The sequence below is a fragment of the Myripristis murdjan genome, chromosome 11 (genome assembly GCF_902150065.1).
Source record: "Myripristis murdjan chromosome 11, fMyrMur1.1, whole genome shotgun sequence".
Lineage (NCBI taxonomy): Eukaryota > Metazoa > Chordata > Actinopteri > Holocentriformes > Holocentridae > Myripristis > Myripristis murdjan.
The window spans coordinates 17,566,082-17,592,788 of NC_043990.1; the positions used below are offsets into that span (position 1 = coordinate 17,566,082).

Genomic DNA, 26,707 nt, shown 5'->3' on the forward strand with positions numbered 1-26,707 from the left:
CACATTACAGGTGATTTTTCTTGAACTGACAAACTGTGACATGGTGCTGCTCATCCTGTGGTGTGACATCCAAAACTGTGACAATAAAAAGGCTTTGTTAATGATGACTCCTGAAAATCTCAGTGGAACACATGGAAAACAATATCAGCAAGAGTCACAAGCTTTTAGATTTCGAACAGGGTTTGTCAGAATTAATCTAAAATATATTGAAAGACAGGACAGATGCCTTACTATGCACGATAATTTAGAAAAAATAACGCAAAATGTAGTGGTGTGCGCAAGTAAACGCTGGATCTCCAAATAGTAATGGAGAATTATGATAAATTGAGTTACTTGCGAAAAGTATACCTCATTTTCATGTTATATACAATAACTTTCATGTCACACCATAAATTCAGATCCCAATGCAAAATCTAAAAGCCCGTAGGCTATATATTTTAGAAACTCTAAGAGTCAGTACAACACAGCTCAATAATTTTCATGCCTCATTTTTGAAGTAAAACAACAACAACAACTTTTTTTTTAATCAGTCTGAAACAGTGTATCAGCTGAGCCAAACACTACTAGCGCACTGTGCAGCCCGTAGATAGCGGCAGGGTGGACAGTGGAAGTGTAATTTCGTTTTCCTTAGTGATGCTGTTTTGCACGCAGGAGAGATTATAAACCAGGGCAGACTGCAGGAGCGACAACACAGACGACCTGAGAGAGACGCGTCCCCTCGTTTTGCCTCGGAAAATAAAACAAAACTAAAGAAAAACCATGAGCACAGGTAGGCGTTAATACCAACTTGATGTGTGAGACGTAATATATATATATATTTTTTTTTATTAAGGTTCACATACTGTAATTGCACCCTATATTGTTATAGCTGACATGATAAGTACAATTTCCTGTGTTTACAGACCACTGCAATCATAATCCATCTTTGGGGGATATTGTGTTTATTCTAATTATATAAAATATCAGATCAGAATGGGGGTGGGCGAGGTCCTGCGCTGGAGTCGCAGACTTGAAAAAACAAAACAAAACAAAACAAACAAAAAAAAAACAGTGTTTGGTCCAAACTGTTTTGTTTTATTCTAATTTCTGCAGATAGTGTGGGGATTTCCCTTAAGAGGAACAGTGCCCACATTTCTAGGCCAACTAAGCGAGAGTATCTCATGCTGTGTTTGTGGTGTTTTATCCTGCAGAGTGGGTTCCCTCACTGTGGATATACCAATTCGAGCAAATGGTGGACGAGCAGCTGGACTATGGAGACCAGTGGGGCCTCAACTTTAACTACAGCCAGACAAATGAAGTCACCAATGAGGAGAATAAGAGAGGCTGGAAAGTCTGCTGCTGCCGCACGTTTGGAGAGTGAGTGTGGTTGTGTATGCTCATATCAGCACATCAGCTAAGGATCATTACATAATACAGATTAAATATTGGTGACTGGTGTTGTTGCATATTTAAGAACATTGAGGCAAAAAAAAAAAAAAAAAAAAAACTTCAAGGAAAACATCATGGAAAGTGCTACAGGATTTTGGATTTTGTGCCTGCCTTGTTGTGCTCTGTCAAGCGTCTAATCATTCCTGTGGCAACTCACAGGCCTCAGGTCATCTGATCCAGTGTCATAGCATGACAATACAACAGGCTGTCTGCTAAATCAAAGTGTCATTCTGTGGAAAAACATGGTATTGCATCTTGAACGTGGAGTTGTAAAAGACAGGCTTAGACGTTGGACAAAAGCAGTGGCTTCCTTAATGGAGATTTAGGGCATTTCTGGGTGGGTGAGAGTGAGTGTGTGTGAGAGTGTGTACAAAAACCTCTGAAGGTCTTATGCTTTTGGACATATTGTGTAAAATCGGAATGCCAGTAAAGCATTCTGAATTTAAATTGAGTATGTCAGCATTATAGAGCATGCGTCCCTGTCACACATGATTGGTTAAATAAGGTGCATTGCATGTCCAGAAGGTTTAAAGTCCAGGTGTCCCCCGCAGCTTCCTGTGTCACTCCTGCCGGAGGACCTGGCCCTCGGCGCGGGTGGTGGTGTTGTTCCGCTACCGGCTGCGGGGTAACCAGCACCGGGGCACAGTCATCATGCGGCCCTTCAGACAGGCCTGTCGGGAGTGCCAAAATAAAGAGTTCATACTCCCAGGTTTTTCTGAAGATGAGGTGAAACAGGCCCTCCTCAAGCTCTTCGCCAAGATACGCAAGAACTGCTACGGAGTAGAGGATGGTGACTGTTCAGGGAGCACTGAAAATGTGTACACCAAACCCCATGAGGAAAACCTGTGTGAGGCATGCAGCGAGGGCATTTGTCAGGAAGAATAAATAGAGGTGAGTGAGACAGAGAGAAAATGGAATATGAAAGCAGAGATTTTTTCCTGTAATTAAAACAAACAGCAATAACCAAAAAATACCATTCCTACTGGGAGAAAAGCTAAAATGCTTTGCAGTAGATGCAGAACATGTGTTGTCCTGCAGTAAACCTGACTAACAAGACAAGACAACCAGACAAGACCATACACCCAGAGTCCACAGTTCAATACAGCAGCTCTGCCATAAATTAAAGTTTATAATGTTCAGTGTTTGTTCATGTTGTGGAGAAATGTTGTGTTTAAATTTAATGCTGTGTTCATTACTGGGGTTGTAGTTTGCAGAGGTCTTGTAGTGGACTACATTATATTGAGAGGTGTTTCTAATTTTTTGTCCTCCCCATTTATATACAAGGTGGGGTGGGGTATAATAGTAGAAACATGCATTATAGGCATCAGAAAAGATTTTGATTCTGATTTTGAACATTATGCTGAAAGTTTGTGATTTACTCAAAAGTTTGCTTAAGTGTTGAGTGTGTGTCACTCAAGTGTTTGTTTGCTAATTAGCTTTTTTTTTTTTTTTTTTAATTAATGTGTTATCGTTATTACTTTTTGTTGTATAATATTTTGGGTAATGTAGGACGTATCTCCTGAAAAAACTGTCTTACTTGAATTGAGAGACCACATTCTTTTCCTCCAAGATGTTGAAGTATTGTATTTTTTCAAATTGTCAATAAACTAAAGTTTAAAGGTTTATCGATGTGCTCATAATTTCCACGAGTGCGCTCATCTGAAACACACAGAGCTCAGGCAAATCTCTCAGAATGGGAGAAAAGCACTAAAGTGTACAAAACGAGCGCACCCAGACGTCGACCAATCAGAGGACACAAGTCCGTGTGACGGTTGACCTGGCGCCTGCGCAGTGCGGTTTTCTTTTTGGCAGCAACAACAACAGAGCAGAAGCGACCCAGTCAGACTCCTCGCCTTCCGCTCTCAGCATCATCCCTGCTGGGTCCCGGCGGCAGAGAGGATGGTTCATCTGAAAACCTGGATGCGAGCAACACTATTAAGATAATGGCAGTCGATTTACATAAGTTTTTGGATGTGCGACTATCGACCAAGTAAAACGACCGTGTAAGTAAAACGCTGTCGGTTAAGATTTGGATGTTGAGGCTAACTCGCTAACGTTAACCCGGGAGAAGGTTTGCTAGCTGCCGTGGCTTGCCTTAGGTTGTTGTCTCCCCCCCGGTAACGCTACAGCCTTTGTTATCCTAAATTCAAAATTAACGGTTAAACAGTCTTAAGTCGCCCTTCTCGGTGCCGTGGCCGCCTCGCTTTCCACTTGGTCTAATTTGAGAGACTGTCCGGTGTTGTTGAACAAAAGAAGCGTGAACTGTGCTGTCTGTGGGGCCGCATGGGCACACAAGCACACACAAGTCGGCTGGGTAGCCACCTCTCTCCGGGCTCTCTGTGTTTGTTTTGTGGTCCATTTTCATGCTGACACACTTCTCCACGGCTAAACCACATGAGGTCTGACCTGAATGGAGCTGATAACACGCGTGACCTAGCTAGTTTTAGCAAACCAACGCTGAAATGGAAATGAATTGGGGCTGTATTATCTCGTGATGCGTCTTTTTTTCTTCTTCTTAATGTGTCTCACCACAACCAGACTGTCATCCAGCCCGCAGCAACACGTTTGACCGTGATTTTTAGGGTTGATATCAGGTCAGAGATCAGCTGACACCACTATCAAATGCACTTTGGCATCTGACAGTTGTTGTGGCGTTTTATGAGGTGGATTTTTATTGCGAATCCATGTAATCAGGACTACAGTCTTGTCTGAGACTTTTAAATAACCGTGATTTGAATAACAAAAAATGTTGGTCAACAGAACAGTATGTTCCAAAACTCATCACACGTTTCAGAGTTGACTTTTGTCACACTGAACATTTGCTCTAGCATTGGTTTACCGACTTCTTCAACTGAACACAAGTTTTAGACCTTAGTTATTGTTTCAGGACTCACTTCTGTATTATATTACTGAGGATCTTGTGCTCTATAAATGACTGTGCATTGTGAGACAGTTATGGTGTTCTGGCAGTGGTGGCAGTGATGGCCTGGCTTCCTGCATTCCTGACAAGAATATTCACCAAGTTCATGCTTTAAGAGGTCATGTGTTTGGGATTCTTGAGCTTGTGTCGGCCAAGTCTTGATTGTTAAATTGGACTTACGGCTGAAGTCAGGAAAAGGATTTACAAGCCTGTGCTGTGCAAAGCTGCGGTGTTATAACAATGTGACACCTATGACAAATACTGCCTTAGTGTTTTTTTTTTTTTTTTTTTTTTTTTTTTAAATTTTTAAACATACCACAGGGCCATATCTCCTGCGCTTTGGTTTGAGACTGATAAGACAAATGCTCATTCAACAATGACACAAGCTGTCCTCTTTAGCCTTGCTCCACTTGACCGCTAAATGACTTGTAGGCTTTGGTAATAGCAGATGATAGCAGTGTCACTACAAACCACTAACAGCAGGGCCCAAAGATCTCTGGAATTTCTAAGTTCCGCCACGTCCAGGCTGTCTGTCCTTATTTAGCATGAGAGAGAGACCGGCTGAGACACAGAGAGGGGTGAAGTGAACTGGAAGTAAACCTCTGTGCACAAAACAGAGAGCCAAGCAGACAGACTGACCTATTAACTGTAGTACCCCCCACCCCCCACACACACACACTCGCACACATGCACAAGATCCAGTATACTGCAGGCATCACTGGAGCAGAACTCACAAAATGTTGACTATTATTTATCAGCGGTGTTAGCCCTCTGGATGGCCTGTACATCTCCGTCTGTCTGTCTATGTTTTTGTCTGTGTCCGTCTGCCATTACGTAGAAATGGAGGCAGCCAGCCACATTATTCAAATGTTCCAGAGCTGGCCAGCCAGTGGCCAACTGTAGCTCGGCTAAAAGAGGCTCTTTGTATGGGGCCAGACAGATGGCTATAGAATGAAGACTGTAATGATACCCTCGACAGCCCGATACACACAGACACATGCACACACAGGCTACACTCATTAGAGGATGTAATGGTGTGTGTGTATGTGTGTGTTAAACAAAGCACAAAGTGTGTCCTTTTTTGGGCCGGGTGTGTGGGAGAGAAAGGAAGCAGAACATATTGATAAAGATGGTGATTATGTGTGTGGTTTAAAAAGAAAGGGGAAAAAAGACAGACATTGAGAGCTAAACTTGCTTAAGTAGTTTTCTAGGAGAAGAGCCTTAGCAGCTACAGCTGTCATGCTTGTGATTCTTTTGCTGGGAGCCTGATAACAACACAAAACTGGTTTGGTTCCAGAATATTAGTGTTGCATGGTTAGATGCACACTCACGCATATCTCCTGTAACAGACAAATAAATAAACAGCCTGATATATGCAGTGGTAATATTGACTCTGCCTTTTATCAGCTGACTAACAAATCAATGGTGTGGACATAATTAACCAACTCCCTCACTCTAGTCATCTCCCTGTCTGCCTTCACTTCTCTGTCCCTCTTTTTTCCTCTCTTTCCTGTAAGATAACATCTTTGCTGCGGCACACCCAACTGATCGATGGATGGACTGATTGATTGTCTCTCTCTCTCTCTCTCTGTGTTCCTCTTTATCTCTCTTCCTTCCTGCTCTTTTCTTCCACTATTTGTGTCTTGTTCTTTCCCATCCCATTCCCGCCTTCTTTTCCATTCTTCTCATTCTAATTGCCTCCTCTTCTCATGTCCTTGTTGCCCTACAAATCTGTGACCCTTTCCTCCCATCAATCTTTTTCTCTCTCTCTCTGTTCTGTCACCCACCCTCTCTCTCTCTCTCTCTCCATCTTCCAGGGCAGGGGCATACCACAAACCATGTTGCTCTAACTTCCAATCTGTGGTGAACGGGGGCGGAGGAAGAGGAGGAGGAGGAGGAGGACGACAGCGCAGGCAGACAGGCAGGCATCTATCACAACTCCAAAGTAGGTGGCCCTAAGCGAGGTTGCAGCCATGGGCAACACTGCCACCAAGTTTCGCAAGGCCCTGGTGAGCGGCGATGAGGCCCTGGCCTGGCAGCTGTATGAAGGCAATCCCCAGTTCAGGGAGGGCCTGGACCCAAATGCGTCGTATGGAGAGCAGTACCAGCACAACACACCGCTGCACTACGTCTGCCGCCATGCCATGACACGGCTGCTCAGGTAAAACAGACAGAGAGTTTCCTATGTATTCATGCAGCAGTGATGGAGTAAACAGAAGTGTGAAGTCAAATAAATGTAGTGTAATTAAGCCAGTTTTCCTGCCAGAAACCAAAAAAAGCATAGTCCTTTTGTTTAGGATTAATAAATAAGTTTTTAGTGCTGCCATGGACAATGTAGTCACTGCAGCGCTACTATGTCATATTGATGCTCATGCACATAGTTTGAGTGACACATATTTTCAGTCAAGTACAAGCATTCACAGACAAAATGACTGCTTTGATTTCATTACCCAGGGAATATAAAGAGGAGTGACAAATTAAAGGCAGACTCAAAGTGATTGAGTGATCCATGGCATGTTAAAAACAGGGTTCTGAGTGCTTCATAATGAACTGGTGTGTTTTATTTGTCATGGGCTGACGTCATTGTCAGCCCCTTCGAGGGACATACAAACAAACACACAACCATTTGAGATGATCTGTGATTTCCATGCAGCCCATTCGCTAAAAAAAGAGACAAAACACACAATAAACAAAATAAAAGATTAATTAGACTGATAGCATTATGATTTTGCATTTTTTATTGATATTGCAATAATCGTGCTGGAAATCTGACATCGTGACAGCCCTAATCTCAATGCACCTGCATGGTCCTACACATGTAGTCTTACTCAGAACTGGTGTACACATACAGACACACCCTCCCTCCCTTGGATGAGGGGAGGGTGTGTCTGTGACATAAATGGTCACTGAATACATGCAACAGAGAGAGGTCAAAAGACAAAATTACAGAGAGTAAGACACAGTGGATCGCTTTTTTTCCTTGTGGGTATAATCAGGCTGCTGGCCATGAGTGAGACAGCTGCTTCTGTGACTCAGTAGCCCTCCTCACCTCCTCCTCCTCCTTGTACTCTTCCTCTCTCTTGCCCTTTTTCCCCATGATTACAGGGGGGGCAGAGGAAGCTGTTTGAAAAGGCCAGTGAATTATCTGTGTGTGTATGTGTGTTTGTGTTTGTGTGTGAAGGGATAAAGGTCCAATAGAAAAACAGTGTCCGTGTGTGTGTTGTGGTTCTCTGTTGTGTATTTGACTGTATATTGCACTCAGACACTCCATTTGCAGTTTATTTGTGTGTCTTCCTGCTAACCGGTAACAGGCCGGAGAGGAAGGCTGGACACAGCGCAGCGTTCTCGATAAGTATCACAGGAAATGCTTTTTGGTTCATACAACCTGACTAGACTCAGGCAGCAGATAAATGACTGGCAAAACCTGGACCAAATAACCAATCACAGATAGTGGAAGAGTGAGGGCTTGTGGATGCACTACCTTATTTTTAAGATTTTTGTTGCATATCGGTTCTGGTAATCTTTGTGAGATAAGGGGATTGTGCACTTACGAGTTTTACTGGAAAAATGGGTGTGGTTCAGGAAGCACAACCCTTCCTCGACAACAACTGAATACACAGTCTTCAGAATATGTGAATGGTTATTGTTAATTTATCAGTCGTTGTAAACAGTAGATTTGATTCACTGAAGGAAAGCAAAGAATTGAAACAAAACTGAATTTTTGTTGGGTGTTGGGTTGTATGCTTACCTGGATGTTATATGAATTCACATGATGGTGAAGTTAGTTGCTCTTGCTCCTGTGGACTGGTAATCCAGAACACTGTGTTTGTATCTCTCCATTCACTTCCATAACATGGCTAAACGGCTCCCACAATACCATTTTTAGCACTTCAGCGAACTCAAAAAAAGCAGAATATGCCAGTTTAAAAAACATCATGTCCGTGTACCCATTTTTGTGGAAATTAGCTAGCTCTTTTCCTGTTATTTTCTTATTTGAACTGGAAAGTAGATCTGGCATGCAGCATTTGCAGGAGACTACTAATACTATTGTTGTGTCAGGAAGAAACGGCCTGGTAGCACTTTCATATAACTGAACTAAAAAATGGGTACTGGGGCTTGTTACTTTGTATAATGGCCTAATCGGCTTTGTTCACATTTGTTTATGTGCTAAAAGTGTTATTTTTGGAGACTTGTTTTGCTGCTCTGTGGAGGTAAATGCAGCCCAAGGGAGTAGGGGCAATTAACAAGGATATTCCACTACCTCATTTAACACCCAGGTAACTATACAACCCAACTCTACCAAAATTCAATTTTGCTTTAAAGAAATTTCATAGTCAGGGTACAACATTTTAACTAAGCATGACAACACTTTTCTTCATCATTTTTCTTTTTTGAGTCTGAAGTGTTCCTCTTGCTGAGGCACCTTGTGCTTTCTCACTACAGACCAATGACCAAATCCAGTTCAGAGTGAAAACACATTATAACCTTCGCCAGAAGCCTTTTCCAAGAGCCTTCATTAAATTAGATCCTGAACAGCAACTCTGGTGCTTGACGATTGCAGCAAAGATTGTGTTCTTTCCTTCCACTTCCACTAGACTTATATTAGGGCCATTCATCCTTATCATAAGGTTGTGGTGTGTGTGTGTGTGTGTGTGTGTGTGTGTGTGTGTGTGTGTGTGTGTGTGTGTGTGTGTGTGTGTGTGTGTGTGTGTGTGTGTGTGTGTGTGTAGTAGGAGCTGTGGGGGCACTGGGGTGTAGTCAAGAGGGGAGTGATTAGTGATTATTGCTGTGTAGGTGAATTGACCTCCTTGACAGTATCCAGTCGTCAGGGAGGCTGTAGGAGCTGGCAGCTGGGGAGTGGCTGGCAGGATGAGAAGGTGAAAGAGTAAGAGGGCAGCAGAGGGAGGGACAGGAAGAAGGAACGTTCAAATCACTGGATAGTCTACTGCAACATCTTAATCGCTAGAGACGCCAGTGTTGTCTTAGAGGGAGAGAGATTCTAGACAGCACCCACAAGACTTTATGCTGTTTTACAGAATATTTGGGTTGCAAATCCACATATCTACATTTATTTTGTGTATCCAAACAGTGTAAATCCTTTGAGATCTTATTAGTTACCCACATTTTTGACATTTGTTCTCAACAGATATTATGTTGAGAGGCTCATTTGATGTGTCACAATTGATACTGTAATAGAAAAAACTACCAGTGTTTTCTCTAACTTTCAGCTGTCATGAGAAAGTGGAGGAAAGGATGTCAAGTGCAAGAGAGGAGATGAGAAGGAAAATTACCTGGAAGATGATGACAGAAAGGGGAAGTGAAAGATAAAAGAGAGAAGATATTTAAAGATGGAAAGGCAGCAGGAAACAGAGAGAAAAATGAGAGATGGGTGGAGCCAAAGAAAAAAGGAATGGACGGAGTCGTAATCAGTAAATGGAGGTCCTGATGGACAGAGGGCAGAGAGCCTATTTACCAAACAGATCTGCAACCACAGCCTGGCTCCCACTGCAGCTGGCAAATTCATCACTCTGTGGTCTGTGTGTGTGTGTGTGTGTGTGTGTGTGTGTGTGTGTGTGTGTGTGTGTTGGGAGGAGGGGGCATGTGTGTACGATTGCCTGTCCATTATCTCAGGGATGTTAAACAGAAATAGTCAATGTTCAGCAATCTTCCTTTCTTCTCCCTCTCTCTACCCTCTTTTTACACTCGTATCTGCCATCACTCTCTTACTTAATCCCACGTTTTTTTCTTGCAATCCATTCTATCATTTCCTTTCCTGACACTCCACCTCTCTCTTAACTCTGTTTCACTCTTCTCCTTCCATCTTCTCCTGTCTGCCTGCTCTGTCTCTTGCCGCAAATCACCGCCACTCTTTCGTAATCCATTTCATTTCCTAACTCACTATATATTTTTCTCTCCTCATCCCATCCTTCTCTTCTTTACTCTACCCTCCTGAATCCATCCATCCATCCACGTTAACTCCCCTGCCCCTCCCTCAAGGTCCTTCTTATACAGCAAAGAGGGCAACCCTAACAAACGAAATGTGCACAACGAAACGTGCCTCCACGTGCTGTGCCAGGGCCCGCAGATCCTGCTGCTGCCAGAGGGGGCGCTCTCCCCGCGGCTGGCCCGACCCCAAAGGGACGAGCAGCGCCGTGCAGACTGCCTGCAGGTACAAGTACACCGATATATTGAAGCTTGTTCCTTTTAATTCAGTCGACAAAGCTGATCCACAAATAATTTTGTGTGTGTGTGTGTGTGTGTGTGTGTGTGTGTGTGTGTGCGTGTCCTGCCCCCTTCTAGATGATCCTCAGCTGGACGGGGGCCAGGCTGGACAGGGGCCAGTACGAGAGGGCCAATGTCAACGCCACCGACAACCACCACAGCACCTGTCTGCACTACGCCGCCGCCGCAGGCATGAAGAGCTGCGTGGAGGTGAGAGAACAAGAGAGTGTGGACAGAAAACTGGAGTCCTTTCAAGTCAGAATGCAAACTGAAACTATAATTCACATAATAATGATGGAGTGTTCATTCTCACCACTTCCACGTCTGCTGGATTTGGCAAAGGATTTACAGCTTCTGGATTCAGTAGAAAATCCATTTCCTGAATTGATTGAATTGAAAGAGAAGTGAGCCTGACTCTGATATGGAGAGTGGGAAGGAGCGTGTAAAGTGTAGCTAGCTTCATGAAGGAGGAAAAGGTGGCAGGAGAGCTTTGAAAGGACAAGCAGCATAAAGTGCAAGTTATTCACTTCTCCCCTCTATACTTCATTTTCAGTCATTCCTCAATCTTTGTCAACATACATATGCTATACTTTTCTCGCTTTCACTTAATTCCTTTTTTCCTTTTTCTTTTGTCTTCCTCCCTCCCTCCCCTTGTTTACTTTCTCTGCTCCTTCCCATTCCTTGCCTCTGTCTCTCACTCACTTTATTTTTCATGTTCTTATTTTCTCTTTCCCTCCCCCTCTAACCATCTCTCCCTTCCTCTCTGTTCCCCCGTCTTTTTTGTTTTCCCTTCCCTCCCTCAAGCTGCTAATCCAGAGTGAGGCAGACCTTTTTGTTGAGGACGAGGACAAGTTGACGCCATGCGACCACGCTGAGCGGCAGCACCACACAGAGCTGGCCCTCAGCCTGGAGTCACAGATGGTTTTCTCCTCCTCTTCGGCTCAGCAGGCACAAACAGACACGCACAGCGACACCAACCTGCTGCGATGCAAGGAGGTGAGACCACAGACGCACCATCCGGGAGTTCCCTGCTGGTCAGGGAGGTTTCTAAATGTGGATGTTTATTTATTTATTTATTTAGAAAATTAGAATCAGCATATCTTACAATTAGCTTATGCCTCTCATTTTTCAGGGGTGGTCCAACAAGACACAAAAGTCATACTGAATTACACATAACATTTATTTTTCCACCTTACAAACAAATAAAAATATACCCCTACTACTCCTACTACAACCACTACCACTACTACTACTACTACTAATAGTAATAATACATGAAATTAAATGAATTTACCGCACATAATTAAGGCTGTGTACTCAACCATGGTCAAGTATAGGCCAGAGAGTGGATTAGTGGGCAGATGATTATTATTAGTGGGCAGCACACCCACTGATTTGTATGGTAGGGGAAACACTGCTGGTCACCGATTTTAGTCAGCGACTGAGTCATACTACTGTCATTTGTGCACTGTATAACATAAACACAAGCTGTAGAGGTTGTAGCAACTGTGGGATGGCCTGTTAGCTCCAAGCTGCTAGTCAGAAGGGATACCGCTGGTGCTGTAGTGGGATGGTTGCCTGCAGAGCACGAGGTTGTAAGTTTATTCCAGCCTCGCTCAGGTGCTACAGCTCATACAGAGAAAAACTGAAGCATCTCATTATTTCTTTGAGAAAGCCGTGTCATATTTTGTTTACTCCTTCAGGGGTTTTCTGAATTAAAGATTAGCAAACACTCTTGGATGGAATCAAATTTTTTTGAGGTTGTGAAAAAAAATGTATGACTTCCAAAGTAGTCATTAAAAAGTAATGCACAGAAGGAATTGTGATATGAGCTCACCGTTTACACAGGTAACAGTAGATGAATAATACATGCATATTCGTTATATGTTCTCTCTCCCTCTCTCTCTCACACACACACACACACACACACACACACACACACAGAGGAACACAATGCTAAAGTAAGATGATGGGCACATCTCACAAAGACAATCGTAGCACAGGCATGTATAATGACATGCTGTATGTAGCCATTGATTATAAGCTGCTGTGATGCAAGGATGAGAAACCACAGCACACTCTGCACATAGTTGAGATATATGAGCGCACACCCACACCATTAGATGGCACATAATACATTAACATTAATGCACATTATAAGTGTGACATTCAAACAGAATATTAAAATAGAACAACCCAACTTAAAGATTACCTTGCTGTACATTCAAGGCAAAAAAATATCTGGCTTGCTCACAAGTTTGCTGTATATGTACAATAACTGCACACACTTGGCCTGCATGCAGAGAAGAACTTCCATTGATTGTATGCATTCAGGTTTAGTTAGAACCCAGAATCACTGTTTACAGTCTCACAAGGCTTTACATGCCCACAAGCTTACAACAAACAAACAGGACGACACCCCGACTTAACCCTCATAGCGGGCAAGTTAAACTCATAAGTCATAACCTGTAACCATAACTTTAAAGCTGAAGCATACACAGCATGTTCAGTATGGAAATGGTTGGCGATTTATACAACTTTTACACCAAGCAAGCAAGTTTTATACTTTTCGGCCCAGGACTAAAAAAAATGCAGGTGACACAGTTCACATCAGCAGAAGTCCTGGGGCACATATTTCATCTCCAGCATCACTGTTGTCACAAACTTCCAGCCCAGCTGACAACGCAGCATTTTCTCTTACATTCCACCCTGGTTGCCTCTCATTACAACTGCACATGAACATAAGCAAGAGTCCAATCCAAGATGGTGATTCATTGATTATTTGTCATTATTACTTAAGTTAAAGTTACACTGAGGTTAGAATTGTATGTCTAAAATGTAGAGCATCATTCAAATTAGCAGGTGACCTGTTTGCACTCGTCTCGATTGGAGCTGAAGATGATCATTACCTGGGGCTGTTGCAGGGTTCAGAACGCAAGACTGGAATCCCACTTAACCCATTTACACCAAGCTCAAGTCCCAGAAGGTAGTGGGATTTCAAGTCAGTGTAAAATGGGCATTAGAAAGAAGTTTATCGCTATCGCTTGGTGCTATCAACATGAAGACATGTTATCTTAACTCATTTAACTCATTGTAACACTCTTGCTAAATTCAAACAAAATGTCAGCTAATAAAGCCTCTCTTCATCAGCTTTAGTTTCACCATTACTATTTCATACCATTCTTACTCCACTGCCCTTCTTGCCCTAACCCTGACCTTGACCCGTCACTCTCAAATGGTCCCAGTGCCAGTGCACTGGATAAACTATCTTCTCTTCCTCAGGATGTCCTCCTCCACAACCTGCACTCACAAATTAAGTAATAGAAGTAAACACAGACACACACTCTCACCTTGCCTGATGTTTCTTTGGGTTCCAGTTAAATGGAGGACACCCAGTGCGGACCTCAAGCAGTGGCTGCTGCCTGCAGTTTGATCTGCCCTCCTGCAGCCAAATTCATATTAATACATAGTCTCTCTCCCACCTCTCTCCTTCCACTGCCCTTTATCCTTGTCCTATTCTGTGATTCTCACATCTTTTTCACATTTTCATTTCTCAAACCCATATTTTTGTTTTTCATACCTGTCCCTTCTTTCTATTTTGTCTCATCATTCACTTTCCTCACCTTCTCTTTGGTCCCCCTTTTCACTTCCTCCTTTCTTTCTCCTCTCTTCCTCCTCTGGCCGCTCCTGCCTACCCCTCTCCCTTCTCCCCTCTCTATTAATTCTCTCCTTATCTCTCAATTTCCCCCATTCCATCCTTCCAGCCCTATGAGGGACTGAAGCTCCAGGACCTGCGCAGACTGAAGGACATGCTGATTGTAGAGACGGCAGACATGCTGCAGGCCCCCCTCTTCACTGCCGAGGCACTGCTCCGAGCACACGGTTTGTGTGTGTGTGTGTGTCTGTGTGTGTGTGTCTGCACATGCATCATGCACATGCGTGTGTCTATAGGAAATTCCATGGATGTCGCAGTGTTTGTTCTGTCAAATTTTGCGACAGTTTTCAAATGTACGGGAATAATATATAGGTGATTCTTTTGTGTGTGTGCGTGCGTGTGTGTGTGTGTGTGTATGACCACCCCGTATCTCAGACTGGGACAGAGAGAAGCTTCTAGAAGCCTGGATGTCGGATTCTGAGGGCTGCTGCCAGCGCTCAGGTGTGGCCATGCCCACCCCTCCACCAAGTGGCTACAACGCCTGGGACACCCTCCCCTCACCCCGCACCCCCAGGACGCCCCGCTCGCCCCTCACCCTCACCCTGACCTCTCCCACCGACAGTTGCCTCACCCCTGCAGAGGAGGGCCTGACTACGGTGAGAGACATGATGGCTTAAATCAGATTTCTTCTGTATTGCCACAGAATTTAAAATCCCAGATTTTAAACAGATTTTTTGTATGGATTTTTGTATTCACTTGGTTCACATTGGATTACTTGGTAGGTTGTGGTGGCAGTAACACTGGAAAGTACATTATGTGTTCACTGCCTTGTTTAATTCAGGTCTATTTATATATAAATGCTCCTTTAGGTGATATATAAGAAAACTTTCAAGTATTCAAACTATATTGTTGCGTTATTGCATTTATTACCTTTTCATAGAGGTCTCACCAAATCTGGTTGATGCTAAGTAAGAGTTACAACCATGCTCTGATGCGCTTTTTCAGCTCACTAGGTTTTTTTTGTTGTTGTTGTTTATTTGTTTTGTTTTGTATATTATTTTTCTAAAAATGGGATTGCTAATCTTGTTGAAATGTGATTTGTAGGTAGTCTCTTGCTGTATTGGTCCTGTCTGCTTTTTTTTTTTGTTCATTTTTTTAGGTGACGTGCATTTATAACCATTAGGCTTTTATCCACAGTTAGTCTCACAGCAGGTGTAATTAGACAAGCCACTGCCTGTCATTTATAAGCAGCTATCTTACATCAGGCTTCTAGGTTCTTTCTGCCTCTACACTTGTACAAGCTAAAAGAGGTTTTAGGTGTATTTTAGGAGATGGGTGGAATTTAATAATGCTTAGACTGTGTGCACTCACTGAACTGCATGAGCCTTTGTATAAATATGGATACAAGTTGTATTATAGTGATGTTGACACAGCAATAAGGCATCCACCTTTGAATGTTGGATCTTGAATAATCGGATAAATAATATGAAGAGCAACTAGTGATATTATACAGTGCCAAAAAGCCTCAATATAACATGATGTGTGTTTCCTCTTTCTCCCTGCAGTGTGGCATCTGTCTCTGCTCCATTTCAGTGTTTGAGGATCCAGTCGACATGTCCTGTGGCCATGAGTTCTGCAGAGCCTGCTGGGAGGGGTAGGGACCCATGGTTGGGGGTGTGGTGGTGGGGGATATAAATGTTCCTCAATGCTTCAGTGTGTTTCAATGTGTGTGCATCTAACTTCTCATTTATGTGTGTCTTTGTTTCTCAGGTTCCTGAACGTAAAAATCCAGGAGGGTGATGCCCACAATATCTTCTGCCCGGCCTATGACTGCTACCAGCTGGTGCCCGTACATGTGATTGAGAGTGTGATTTCCAGAGAGATGGACCAGCGCTACCTGCAGTTTGACATCAAGGTAGAACCGCCCACTCACACTCTGACAAATACCGATTTTACATTTAATATAATAGTCAAACGACACCTAGATGAATGCTTGTTTTCTCAGTGTTCGTTTATTTTAAGTCTCTTCATCCTCTGTCCCACTTTGTGCTACCTTTTAACTGTATGTTTGTCTTTCTTTCTTTCCCTCTCGCATCTTCTCTTGTGTGCTGTTCTTCCCTTCTTCCTCCTTGTCTGCATCCTCCCTCGGTCCATCTCTCCTGTCCCTCTGACCTCCTCTGTCCTCCAGGCGTTCGTGGAGAACAATCCAGCCATCCGCTGGTGTCCCGCGGTGCGTTGTGAGCGGGCGGTGCGGCTGACCAGACCGGGCCCTGGGGACAACGACCCCCACAGCTTCCCACTGCTGCCGTCCCCGGCTGTCGACTGCGGCAAGGGTCACCTCTTCTGCTGGTACGCCCACGATTTGTTGCCATAAAATCTAACAAAGTATGGTGTGGGAAACTGTTAAACTACCATGTAAGGTGACCAAAATGTTAATATACATAAAACACAGAACTCTAACACTGACACTGAGACTGAACTCTACGTGTTGTGGTGTGTTCAACTCCACCTGTCTCTGTTTCCCCTCCTACCTCCAGGGAGTGCCTTGGTGAGGCTCATGAGCCGTGTGACTGTCAGACATGGAGGAACTGGCTTCAGAAAGTCACAGAAATGAAACCTGAGGAGTGTAAGTCTGTTGTGTGTTTTGTGTGTGTGTGTATTTATAGTAGTAGTAGTTTTTAATGTTATTAATACCCATTTCAGCTGGCACCACTATGACCACAATCCTGGCATCCATTTAAAGGCAGGCAGCTGTCAGTAAGGCCTACCAGGATGCGTCTAATGTGCTCTCCACTATGGTAACAGGGGTCCAGATCACTGATGTTTGTATGATGATTCAGCTATTCATCATTTTGATTTTAATTTCTAGACTTTCTAGCAGAAAGTCTAGAATGATCAGAGAAATCAGAGAATGCACTTGCATAAGTTTCAGTGTTGATACATCTTGTTAATACTGCTGTTAATAGTAATAGCTTTTATTCCATAGTACTTTTTAAAACAGCACAGTTACAGAGAGCTTCACATAAAATAGAAATCAAATAAAACTGACATAATTAATTAAATCCCCAGAAAAATGCAAGAAGAAAGAAAAGTGAAATGATAAATAGTTAAAATGTTAAATCAGTAACCATATATTAACACCTTTATAATAATCTATAAAAATGCATCCCAGTCAACTGAGGTGGTCGCCACTCAAATGTGTGTACTTGTGGGGCTCTAGCACATTACATGTTGCTAATGTATGTTATGGGTGTGTGTGTGTGTGTGCGTGCGTGCGTGCGTGCGTGCGTGCGTGCGTGCGTGCGTGCGTGCGTGCGTGCGTGCGTGCGTGCGTGCGTGCGTGCGTGCGTGTGTGTGTTTGTTCCACAGTGGCAGGCGTGAGCGAGGCTTATGAAGACGCAGCTAACTGCCTCTGGCTACTGACCAACTCCAAACCTTGTGCCAACTGCAAGTCGCCCATTCAGAAGAACGAAGGCTGCAATCACATGCAGTGTGCCAAGGTTCACATGCACACACACTCTCTCTCTCTCACACACACACACATACACACACAAGTCAAGGAAATGTCCTTATGTTCTCTGATCAAAGAATTGAATGATAATGGAATATTTTTATCTATTTAGTACTAGATAGACTTTATACCAACCCATACAGTGTATTTATTAAGATTATGAGGTTACATTTCTCTCTCTCTCTCTCTCTCTCTCTCTCTCTCTCTCTGCAGTGTAAGTATGACTTTTGTTGGATCTGTCTGGAGGAGTGGAAGAAGCACAGCTCGTCGACAGGAGGTTACTACCGTTGCACTCGTTATGAGGTCATCCAGCAGCTGGAGGAGCAGTCCAAGGAGATGACTGTTGAGGTACACACAGAAAATGTAGTCAGCTAGTCCTTCACACAAACACAGATTCATATGAACACACATGCAGATATGCAAGCGATACATACAATTTTTACGAATGGGAGTTGTTGTTTGTTATAGGCAGAAAAGAAGCACAAAAGTTTTCAGGAGTTGGACCGTTTCATGCACTACTATACCCGCTTCAAGAACCATGAACACAGCTACAAGGTAACACACACGGACACATACATTCAGTACTTAAAAATATACTCCATGACTTGACTGCTGTTGTGTGCGTCAAGGCGTACATTTGATCAAATTGATGGTCAGAAAATATTTGACGTGTGTGTGCTGTCTCTTCTTCTACTAGTTGGAGCAGAAACTGCTGAAAACAGCCAAAGAGAAGATGGAGCAGCTAAGCAGAGCCTTCATTAGCCGTGAGTCTCCACCACACTGCTCTCAGACTGTTGCCGGGGAGAACTACATCAGAAAGTTAGCTGCTTGTTAGCGGCAAGCCAACTGCTTGTTAAGGGCTTTCAAGTAGCTAAGGAGTAATACAGAGCACAGCGCTTTGAGCCTCTAATGCATTTCTGTACTCACCATATGACATTGTCCTTTTGATATATAATCCTATCCACGTGAAAACCTTGTCTAGGCTTGTTGCTGCAGGAAAGGTGAAGACCATACTAGTGTTATTTTATTTTTCTTGTCATCTATATCCATTGATCCCAAAGTCACATTGACAGGAGTGATGGCTTGTTAAACACATTGATAGAGATGCTGTTAATGCTTTTTTTTGTTTCATTTTGCACCGTCTATATCAATTGATCCCAAAGTTTCATCAGTCAACTTTGATGAGCCCAGTATTTGGGACCTTACTGATCAGAGCACACTCATTAATTCACAGCTTTTATTGATGCAAACAAGACGCTAGAAGATGTTGACTCTAACGAAGACAAAGTTGTGTCGAAAAGTCTTGTTTGAATCAATAAAAGCTGTGAATTAGTCAGTGTGCTCCAGCCCCCATTTTTTCCCCCTGTAGGTTTGCTGTCCTCAAACTGAGGAGCTCCTGACTCAGCTGCAGTTTGCTGGAAGATGTGTGGAAAATTGTGTTTCAACTCCTTTTTAGGGGTTTGAATATGGTTTCAGGGCCAAATAGGTCTCAGCTTATCACAATTTACTTGTTTATTACTTGAACTTGTTTATTCTTAACATGAAACAAAATTTTAATTTTTGTGTTTCCGTTAAAAACAAGTGTTATAAAGCTAGAGCTAGAATCACTGATAAAAAGCCACAATAAATCTATTTGGAGCCTGTGTGTAGGCAACTGCTTCATTATGCACACCTCAAGTATGACCATTTACAAGGGGCTACTGGATGGTTTTTCTGAGTGTATTTGTGTGTGTCCCTGTCCACTCAGGTGAAGGCACTCCTCCAGACACACAGTTCATTGAGGACGGTGTGTGTGAGCTGCTGAAAACGCGGCGTGTGCTGAAGTGCTCTTATCCCTACGGCTTCTTTCTGCAGCAAGGCAGCACCCAGAAAGAGATCTTCGAGCTCATGCAGGTAATCTGGATTGCTTTGTATCTTGTCAACAGAAAAGGTCATCTTTCTGAGAAGGAATTAGGACTGAGTGTTTTATAGTCTGTAAAGTAATAATTTACTCACATTTTCTCACCACTTAGTTCTCCTCTGGAGATGTTAATACTCCATCTGTGGTAATGCCTCTGTTGTTCAGTCAGATCATGTTAAGATTATGATTCCAAACCATGCAGAACAAAACAGAACTTGGCAAAAACATTTAAACTGCCAGATGTGCACTTGATCTTGTCAGTAGGGCTGCAGCTGGGGATTATTTTTTATTGTTGATTAATCTAGCAGTTATTGTTTCAAATAATCAGTGATTCATTTTGTCTCTCAAAATGGCCAAAATAATGACAAATTTCCATCAAAAGTTAGCAGGGAGAGTGATCTCTTCAAACTGCTTTGTTAGTCTGACCAGCTGCCAAAAAAAAAAAAAACTCCAGTATTCATTTTATATTGATTACAAAGAGAGAAAATTAAGCAATCCTTAGCATTTATGAAGCTGTAACCAGAAAATGTTTGATATATTTTTTTCCTGATAAATTCCTTAAATGATTTATTGATTATCATAATTATAATCATTTATTTATCTTCCAACTGATTACTCAATAAATAGCTTCATCACTACTTGCCAGACACCAACTTGAACAAGTTCAAGTTTATTTAGAGCTGTAAACAGTTAGAACTGTTTACAGTTTCAACAGGCTGTACAGGCCCACAAGTTCACAACAGATAAACAGGATGACACCCCCTGACTTGAAACCTTATCAAAAAAAATTACCAAAAAACCCAAATACCACTAATAAGGGAAAAGGTGTGAAATCTTGATGGGGAGAGGAGGCTCTTCTGGCTGCAATAGGTGCAGACCAGGTGTGCAAAAACAGACTGAGTACAAGGATACAACGATACAAGGAAGTTTATTTGTCATTATACAACAGGTTGAATAATGAAATTAAAGTGTGGTTCCCTCTTGATTGATTAATTGATTGATTGTATTGGACATAGCGTAGTGGACATAGCGGCCATTTCTAAGACTAACTTTTCAAAATATGAGTGCATAAATATAGGTCTGATCTATGTGAGTTACACATAATTTGAATTTCCTGTCCTGGAGTTTGTCCTGGAGTAGATAGACTGAACCTGTCATTTGCGTGCGTGTGTGTCCTCCCAGACAGACCTGGAGATGGTGGTGGAGGATTTGGCTCAGAAGGTGAACCGGCCCTACCTGAGAACCCCCTGCCACAAGATCATCAGCGCAGCCCGCCTGGTCCAGCAGAAGAGGCAGGAGTTCCTGGCCTCTGTGGCCCGAGGCGTGGCTCCCAACGACTCTCCTGAGGCCCCCCGCAGGAAGTATGGACACACACACTCAGACAATACGTAGCTTTGCTCCATGTGTGAGGAAGTGAATGAGGGAATTTGAAATGGAAAAATATTGCCATATGTGACACATACTAAGAGAAACGGCATAAAAAGTTTTTTCAAACAAGACTGAATCAAATTAAAAAACAAGTCCTCTAATTAATGTTTCTTTGTAAGAAAACATTCTCTGTGTGTGTTTCAGCTATCCTGGAGGATCATGGGACTGGGAGTACCTGGGCTTTGCTTCTCCAGAGGTAAAAGAAAATGCTGCCTCTGTCATACCGTACACTAATACACTAACACAGTAACTTTTTGTTCTCCTCTGCTTTTTGCCTCTTGCCAAGCTAATGCTACTTCCTAAACATGTGTTCACTGACCCACTTCAATATGAAGTCATGTGCACCTGCATGTCTGTGGCTGCAGCTGACCTAGTTTGCTTATATGTGTTAAGATGCTGAGTCGTCACTCTGTAATGGGAGGAGGAGATCAGAGAGAGAGACAGACACAGGTAACACACAGAGATCTCTTACTATCTCCACAATATTGCAAGAAAATTGTGTTTTGCTCATCTGCGTGGGCTGCATCCTGTTTTTGTTTGCTAACTTGGATCACTGCTCTGAGCATGCTCCTCTTAGACACATTATCAGTTGTTAACAATCTCTTGTTTTCGTAATAACTTTTTTTTTTCCAGGAATATGCTGACATCCAGTACCGCCGCCGACACAGGCCACGTCGTAGAGGAGACATGCTGAGTCTACACAGCATCAGGAGCAACAGCAACACACCGGAGACTAGCAGGAGGAGTGAAAACACAGGTCTAGTACACAGTATTTACTACATGTGTGTGTGTCATATATACAAAGAGTTTTTACAAGTTTCGTTTCAGTGTTATCCACCATTTTGAAATAAAGTGACACCTACACTCATAAAAATGATTAACGTTTCCGTTTGGTGCAAATAATCAAGAGTCCTTTTTATTTTAGAGATATTGAATAATGAATATCGAGTAATGGTTTTTCTTTTCCTTTTTTTTTTCTCCCAAAAAATGGGTCTGTTACATTTTGTACATGAACTCAGTATGACACATTTTACCACATTTACCATAACATACACAACATACAGTACGTGTGTACAGTATTATGTATATGTACAAACGTCTTATTCCAGTTATGCTCTGTACTTCTATATATAAATTTTGCCTAGGGAAATTTATTTTATTTATGACCAAAGACCATTGATCATCACTGGGTTTAAGTGAGACTCAGGCTGTACAAACACAGTCCTTACTCTGTGTCTCAATTTGACGTTTGTGCTCCAGAAGGTCCTGAGAGGAGTGAGGGCCGCAGACGAGCGCTGGGTTCACTGGACGAAGATGACCCAAACATCCTACTGGCCATCCAGCTGTCCCTCCAGGAGTCCCGCAGAGAGAGAAGCCTGGAGGGAGGGATGGAGGGTAGACCAGACCCGGAGAGACATGAGAGGCGGCCTGGTCCGACAGGAGACCTCGGTGGTGTCTCTTCACACTCGCCCAACACAGACGGGCCTCCAGGGGCCAGAGGCTCCTCCTTTCCTCCTTCCCTCCTGGATCCTCCCCGCCCCCCTACCAGGACAGACTCCTCTCCCCAGCCGCCTGCCTCTAACCCCCTGCCTCTCCCTCCTCCACCCCCCTCCCTCAGTGCAGAGTTGCTGGAGCTGGGGGACAGCCTTATGAAACTAGGGAATATAACCACTCCTTACGACCTAGACACACACACCTTCGACACACATACACAGGACCAGCCATGTTCACACCACACATACAACCATAGCACCCTCACTGCTGCTTACACCGTGGAAGCTAATTACAGCGACCGCAGCCATAGACAAGCTCAAAACACACTGACCGCTCCTTATTTGCTTGACCATATCACCATCAGTCAGAGCTCAGATCCCAGCGGCGACAGCAAAGAGCAGAGTCACTGCCACTCCAGCACTTACTTGGCCGAGGCTGAACACACTGGTTCCTACGAACTTGAACACACCCAGAATCCCGCCCATCCTAGTTCATATAAACGGGAACACTCAGCCACTTACGAAAGCAACCTGAAACCAGACAGCTCTTACAACCCCCACTCAGCACTCACTAGCTCTTACACACAGGAACGTCCTGCCTCCTATGTTCTTGAACGTACCCCCAAGGCAGCCTCGCAGCCCCCTGGCCAGCTGTGCCTCCCCTCTCCAGACCTTGAGCCAGAGCTCTTGCTTTCACCGGTGATCCCACCAGGTGGGGCTTTCACTCCCAGTGACCCTGAAAGTTTGGAGCCCTTAGACCCCGCAGCCAGTGCCCAGCTGCTGGACAACATCATGGCCTGGTTTAGCAACAACATAAACCCCCAGAACAACACCCAGAGCTTGGCCCTCATCCCCTCCCCACCCACCACAGAAACTGAGTCCTCCCCTGACACAGTCACTGAGACTGGCTCAGAGAGACACACCTCCCGGGAGGTCACTCCTGCCCCAGTCTGGCAGCCCCTGGTGGGTGAGCTGGAGGTGGGTCGAGGGGTGATGAGTCCCTCTCTTGGTGCTGGGGGCGTGGAAGGCCAAGAGACGCTGAGGCCCAACACACTGGAGCTGGAAAACAGAGAGGCTGACAAGGAGGGTGTGAACACAGGGTGTGTGGCAAACGTGTCGCTGGACGAAGCAGACACACACCCATGCTCACACTCCCAACATGGAGACGGTCCTGTGCACACTGCCCAGGCCAGAGAGACGGACTTAGACCTCACCCTTCAGTTAGAAGAGGACCAATCACCTGAGGAGTGGGAAGAGCAAGTACACTTAGTGTGATAGTAAGAGAATGAGACAGAGAGAGAGATGACTGGGCTAAGTACAGATATTAATAAATGAGAGAATTTAATGGATCAGTGGAGATGAACCAGAAAAAGGAAAGGAAAAAGAAATACTGGGAAAACTGGAGAGTAGCACTGATAGAATGTAAGATGGAAAAAGACAAAATATAAGATGGAATAGTGATGCCCCAGTGGAAGAGCTGCTTCTCTGGGGCTTGTGTGTTTACTGTATGTATTATACTGTATCTAGAGAGGACATAAAGCTGCGAGGGCTTTGTCCAGTAAAGATGATGTCATAAGCAGTGTGATTTAAAAAAAAAAAAAAAAAAAGTGCTTTTGTCTGCGGTAGGAACAGACAAACTATTCTTTGACATTCAAAATGAATGAGTGTTTGACACTGAGGGCATCAATAGAAAGCTACTGAATATGTACACATAATGCTGAACATTCATTTAATTTAATTTATTCCACTGCCTCCTGTATTTGAATTTGTCTTCTCAGTTGTTGAGGGTGAAGCTTTGGTGCTGATCACACTGAATTCCAGACTTGCCTCTTACACCCTCCAAGCAGTTGGCAGTGGTCCATAACGGCTGCACACTTTGTTAACACACTGACCCAACCATAAGCCTGTTAAGGGCTCTGAGAGCCAAATATGAGAACTGCAACCTTGGAGCTCGTTTAGCGTACTGTACAATCAGAGGGGCTAATTCTGCTTTTGGACCTTCATGCACACTGTGCCTGTTCTGGTAGACAGCCAACCCACAACTGCTTTTTCCATTTGTTAAGCTGTAAAGGAAGACGAGGAACATCAGTGAAGTTTCCACCTGACATCGCAGCTCTGATAATACCAGTACAACTAGCTTCTCTGGTGTTTCTCATAGTCATACTTATGTTGTGATGCTCTGTTGAACCACAAAGGGAATTTCTCTTTTTTTTCCTCCACAGGGAGGTCAGAGGTCAGGCTGAGATACAGAACAGCACTCCTGAAGCTGGTGGGGAATCAGTGTTTTGGTCCAGGAAAACACATGAGTAGGATGAATATTGGTTGTCAGAGGGGATTGAACCTAAGTCTTCTGGCTTAAGGAGAGCCTCCCACTCACTATGACACCGCGTTAGATATTTCTCTCTTTGCTTTTATCAGAGATGAGCTGCCGTTCATAGGTGAAGTATAAGTTAATAAACAAAAAAAACACTCCTGAAACTTGATGGTTTTTAAACACAGTTAATCAGAAATTGATCTTCAGGCTGACTATCAGGCTTTATGGTGTTCAGTCTTTTTCAAATTGGCTTTGTTTTTATCACATCTTTTCCACTATTGATGGCTAGTTCAGTGTGCTATTGATAGTGCTAGTATAACGGGAGACGGGTTGGGGTTTTGCTGTTGTTATTTATCCTTTTATTCCTTTTTTTCCCCTCTTATGACAATGAAAATTCTTAAATGCAAGGCCTGAGGTATTGGGTCTGTGTGCCTTTTATTTAAATCATATTTAATTAGTTAATTTTATTTATGGGTATTTATTAGTATCATTACTTTTTAATACAAAAGTCCAATCTTAACAGAATGCCTAATCTAAGATAACTGACTACACACCCCTTTGGTGTGACTGTTGCCATACACTGAGGTTTACGGTGCACAATAGCATCACTTCTCCTTGCCTAGCACTCTGATTCCTAGGTTGTCTTACAGCCTCTGTCTTAAAACTATAACGCCCGGCTGGAGTGTTTACAAACGTTTGGATTAAACACTGCCTGTTGTGCTGAGATATGTGTAGGTGCTTTGGGAAACAGACTGGTGGTAGTAGTAGAGAGGGGGTTTAATGACATTTTGTTGGTATGCCCAACATACTGTAGATGTAGTGTATGAAATGATAGTGAAATCCTTTCCAAGACTCTGGTTTTGTTCAATTTGTTTCGTTTGTTTTTATGAAAGTAGCCAGTTAAACAGAACGGGATATGCAATCAAAAATGTATTCACTAATTTATAGCTTGAGGTCTAATTTTTTTTTTCCATATAGCAGTATACATGGACATATTTAGCCATTCTTCTTTCAAAGTATAGTGGTCTGGAGTGAACTTGGATGTAACTGAGGTGACGATACATCAAATAATCCTGAAATGACCTCATACTCCAACAACTGAACGTTAAAACAGTCACTGCACTGAAGAAGCAGATGATGAAATTTCACGAAGCCGACTGAAATGCTCATGCGACTCATGTTGCCCACTCCCTTTCAGAGTTTGCTCCCTAGCTGCTTGGGAACAAGACAAGGGCTAGATTTAGGACTGCACACATCCGACGGGTCATATGAAGCAACGGGATACACAGCTGAAGCACTGAGTCTGCAGCTTGTTTTTGTTTTTTCCTGCTCTTAATTTGATTTTGCACACCGATGTCTTGTTTTGTATGTTAGCACTAATTCACTGCTGTCAGGCAAGTTGCTGAGGAATGACGTGCATGGCTTCTATCCTTAGTTGTGTTTATGTTCCGTTACTTTGATTTTGTATGGGACTTATGGCATCTGTTTATGGAAGGGGTCCGTGCCATTTTGTACTCCATCAAAATTTTTCACATTTTAACATCCGTCAACAAAACAACTACAGAAATCAGAAAGGTTGATTGCACTTTCATAGATTAATACTTGATACATTCCCAATCGGTCCATAAGAAAGGAGGCAACGTTTGATTTGTGGCCAATACTGTAAATGAAAGTGTCAGTGCAAAGTTTACTCTCAATAAAAAGAACAGAAAAGTGAATTGATCCGAGTTTTTTTTTTTTTTTTTTTTTTTTTTTTTCTTGAAGTGCTTTATTATGATAACAGTGATGTTCCAGTGGATCCTATCTCAGGTCACTGCCGGGGTTAATGTGAGACGT

General features: G+C 43.2%; 2 protein-coding genes across 3 annotated transcripts; both read left to right on the top strand.

Annotated features, from left to right (window-relative positions):
• The first annotated feature begins 645 nt into the window (after positions 1 to 645).
• Positions 646 to 2,652, top strand: LOC115368044 (receptor-transporting protein 3-like). The gene is made up of 3 exons (XM_030064005.1): positions 646 to 769; positions 1,191 to 1,356; positions 1,980 to 2,652. The coding sequence occupies exons 1-3, from the start codon at positions 760 to 762 to the stop codon at positions 2,311 to 2,313; spliced, it is 510 nt and encodes a 169-aa protein (XP_029919865.1). The 5' UTR covers positions 646 to 759; the 3' UTR covers positions 2,314 to 2,652.
• Positions 2,653 to 3,259: 607 nt separating this feature from the next.
• Positions 3,260 to 26,589, top strand: LOC115367637 (ankyrin repeat and IBR domain-containing protein 1-like). Of its 2 annotated transcripts, XM_030063480.1 has the most exons (21): positions 3,260 to 3,431; positions 6,166 to 6,509; positions 10,346 to 10,517; positions 10,649 to 10,780; positions 11,375 to 11,566; positions 14,335 to 14,452; positions 14,661 to 14,881; positions 15,791 to 15,879; positions 15,996 to 16,140; positions 16,414 to 16,574; positions 16,763 to 16,851; positions 17,595 to 17,725; positions 17,950 to 18,084; positions 18,205 to 18,291; positions 18,434 to 18,500; positions 19,484 to 19,629; positions 20,819 to 20,997; positions 21,209 to 21,260; positions 21,458 to 21,514; positions 21,698 to 21,821; positions 22,325 to 26,589. In XM_030063480.1, exons 2-21 carry the CDS (start codon positions 6,322 to 6,324, stop codon positions 23,830 to 23,832), a joined length of 3,993 nt encoding a protein of 1,330 aa, XP_029919340.1. In that variant the 5' UTR covers positions 3,260 to 3,431; positions 6,166 to 6,321; the 3' UTR covers positions 23,833 to 26,589. The 2 variants fall into 2 exon arrangements, with proteins under 2 accessions (XP_029919340.1, XP_029919341.1); XM_030063481.1 differs by lacking the exon at positions 21,458 to 21,514.
• The last annotated feature ends 118 nt before the right edge of the window (positions 26,590 to 26,707 follow it).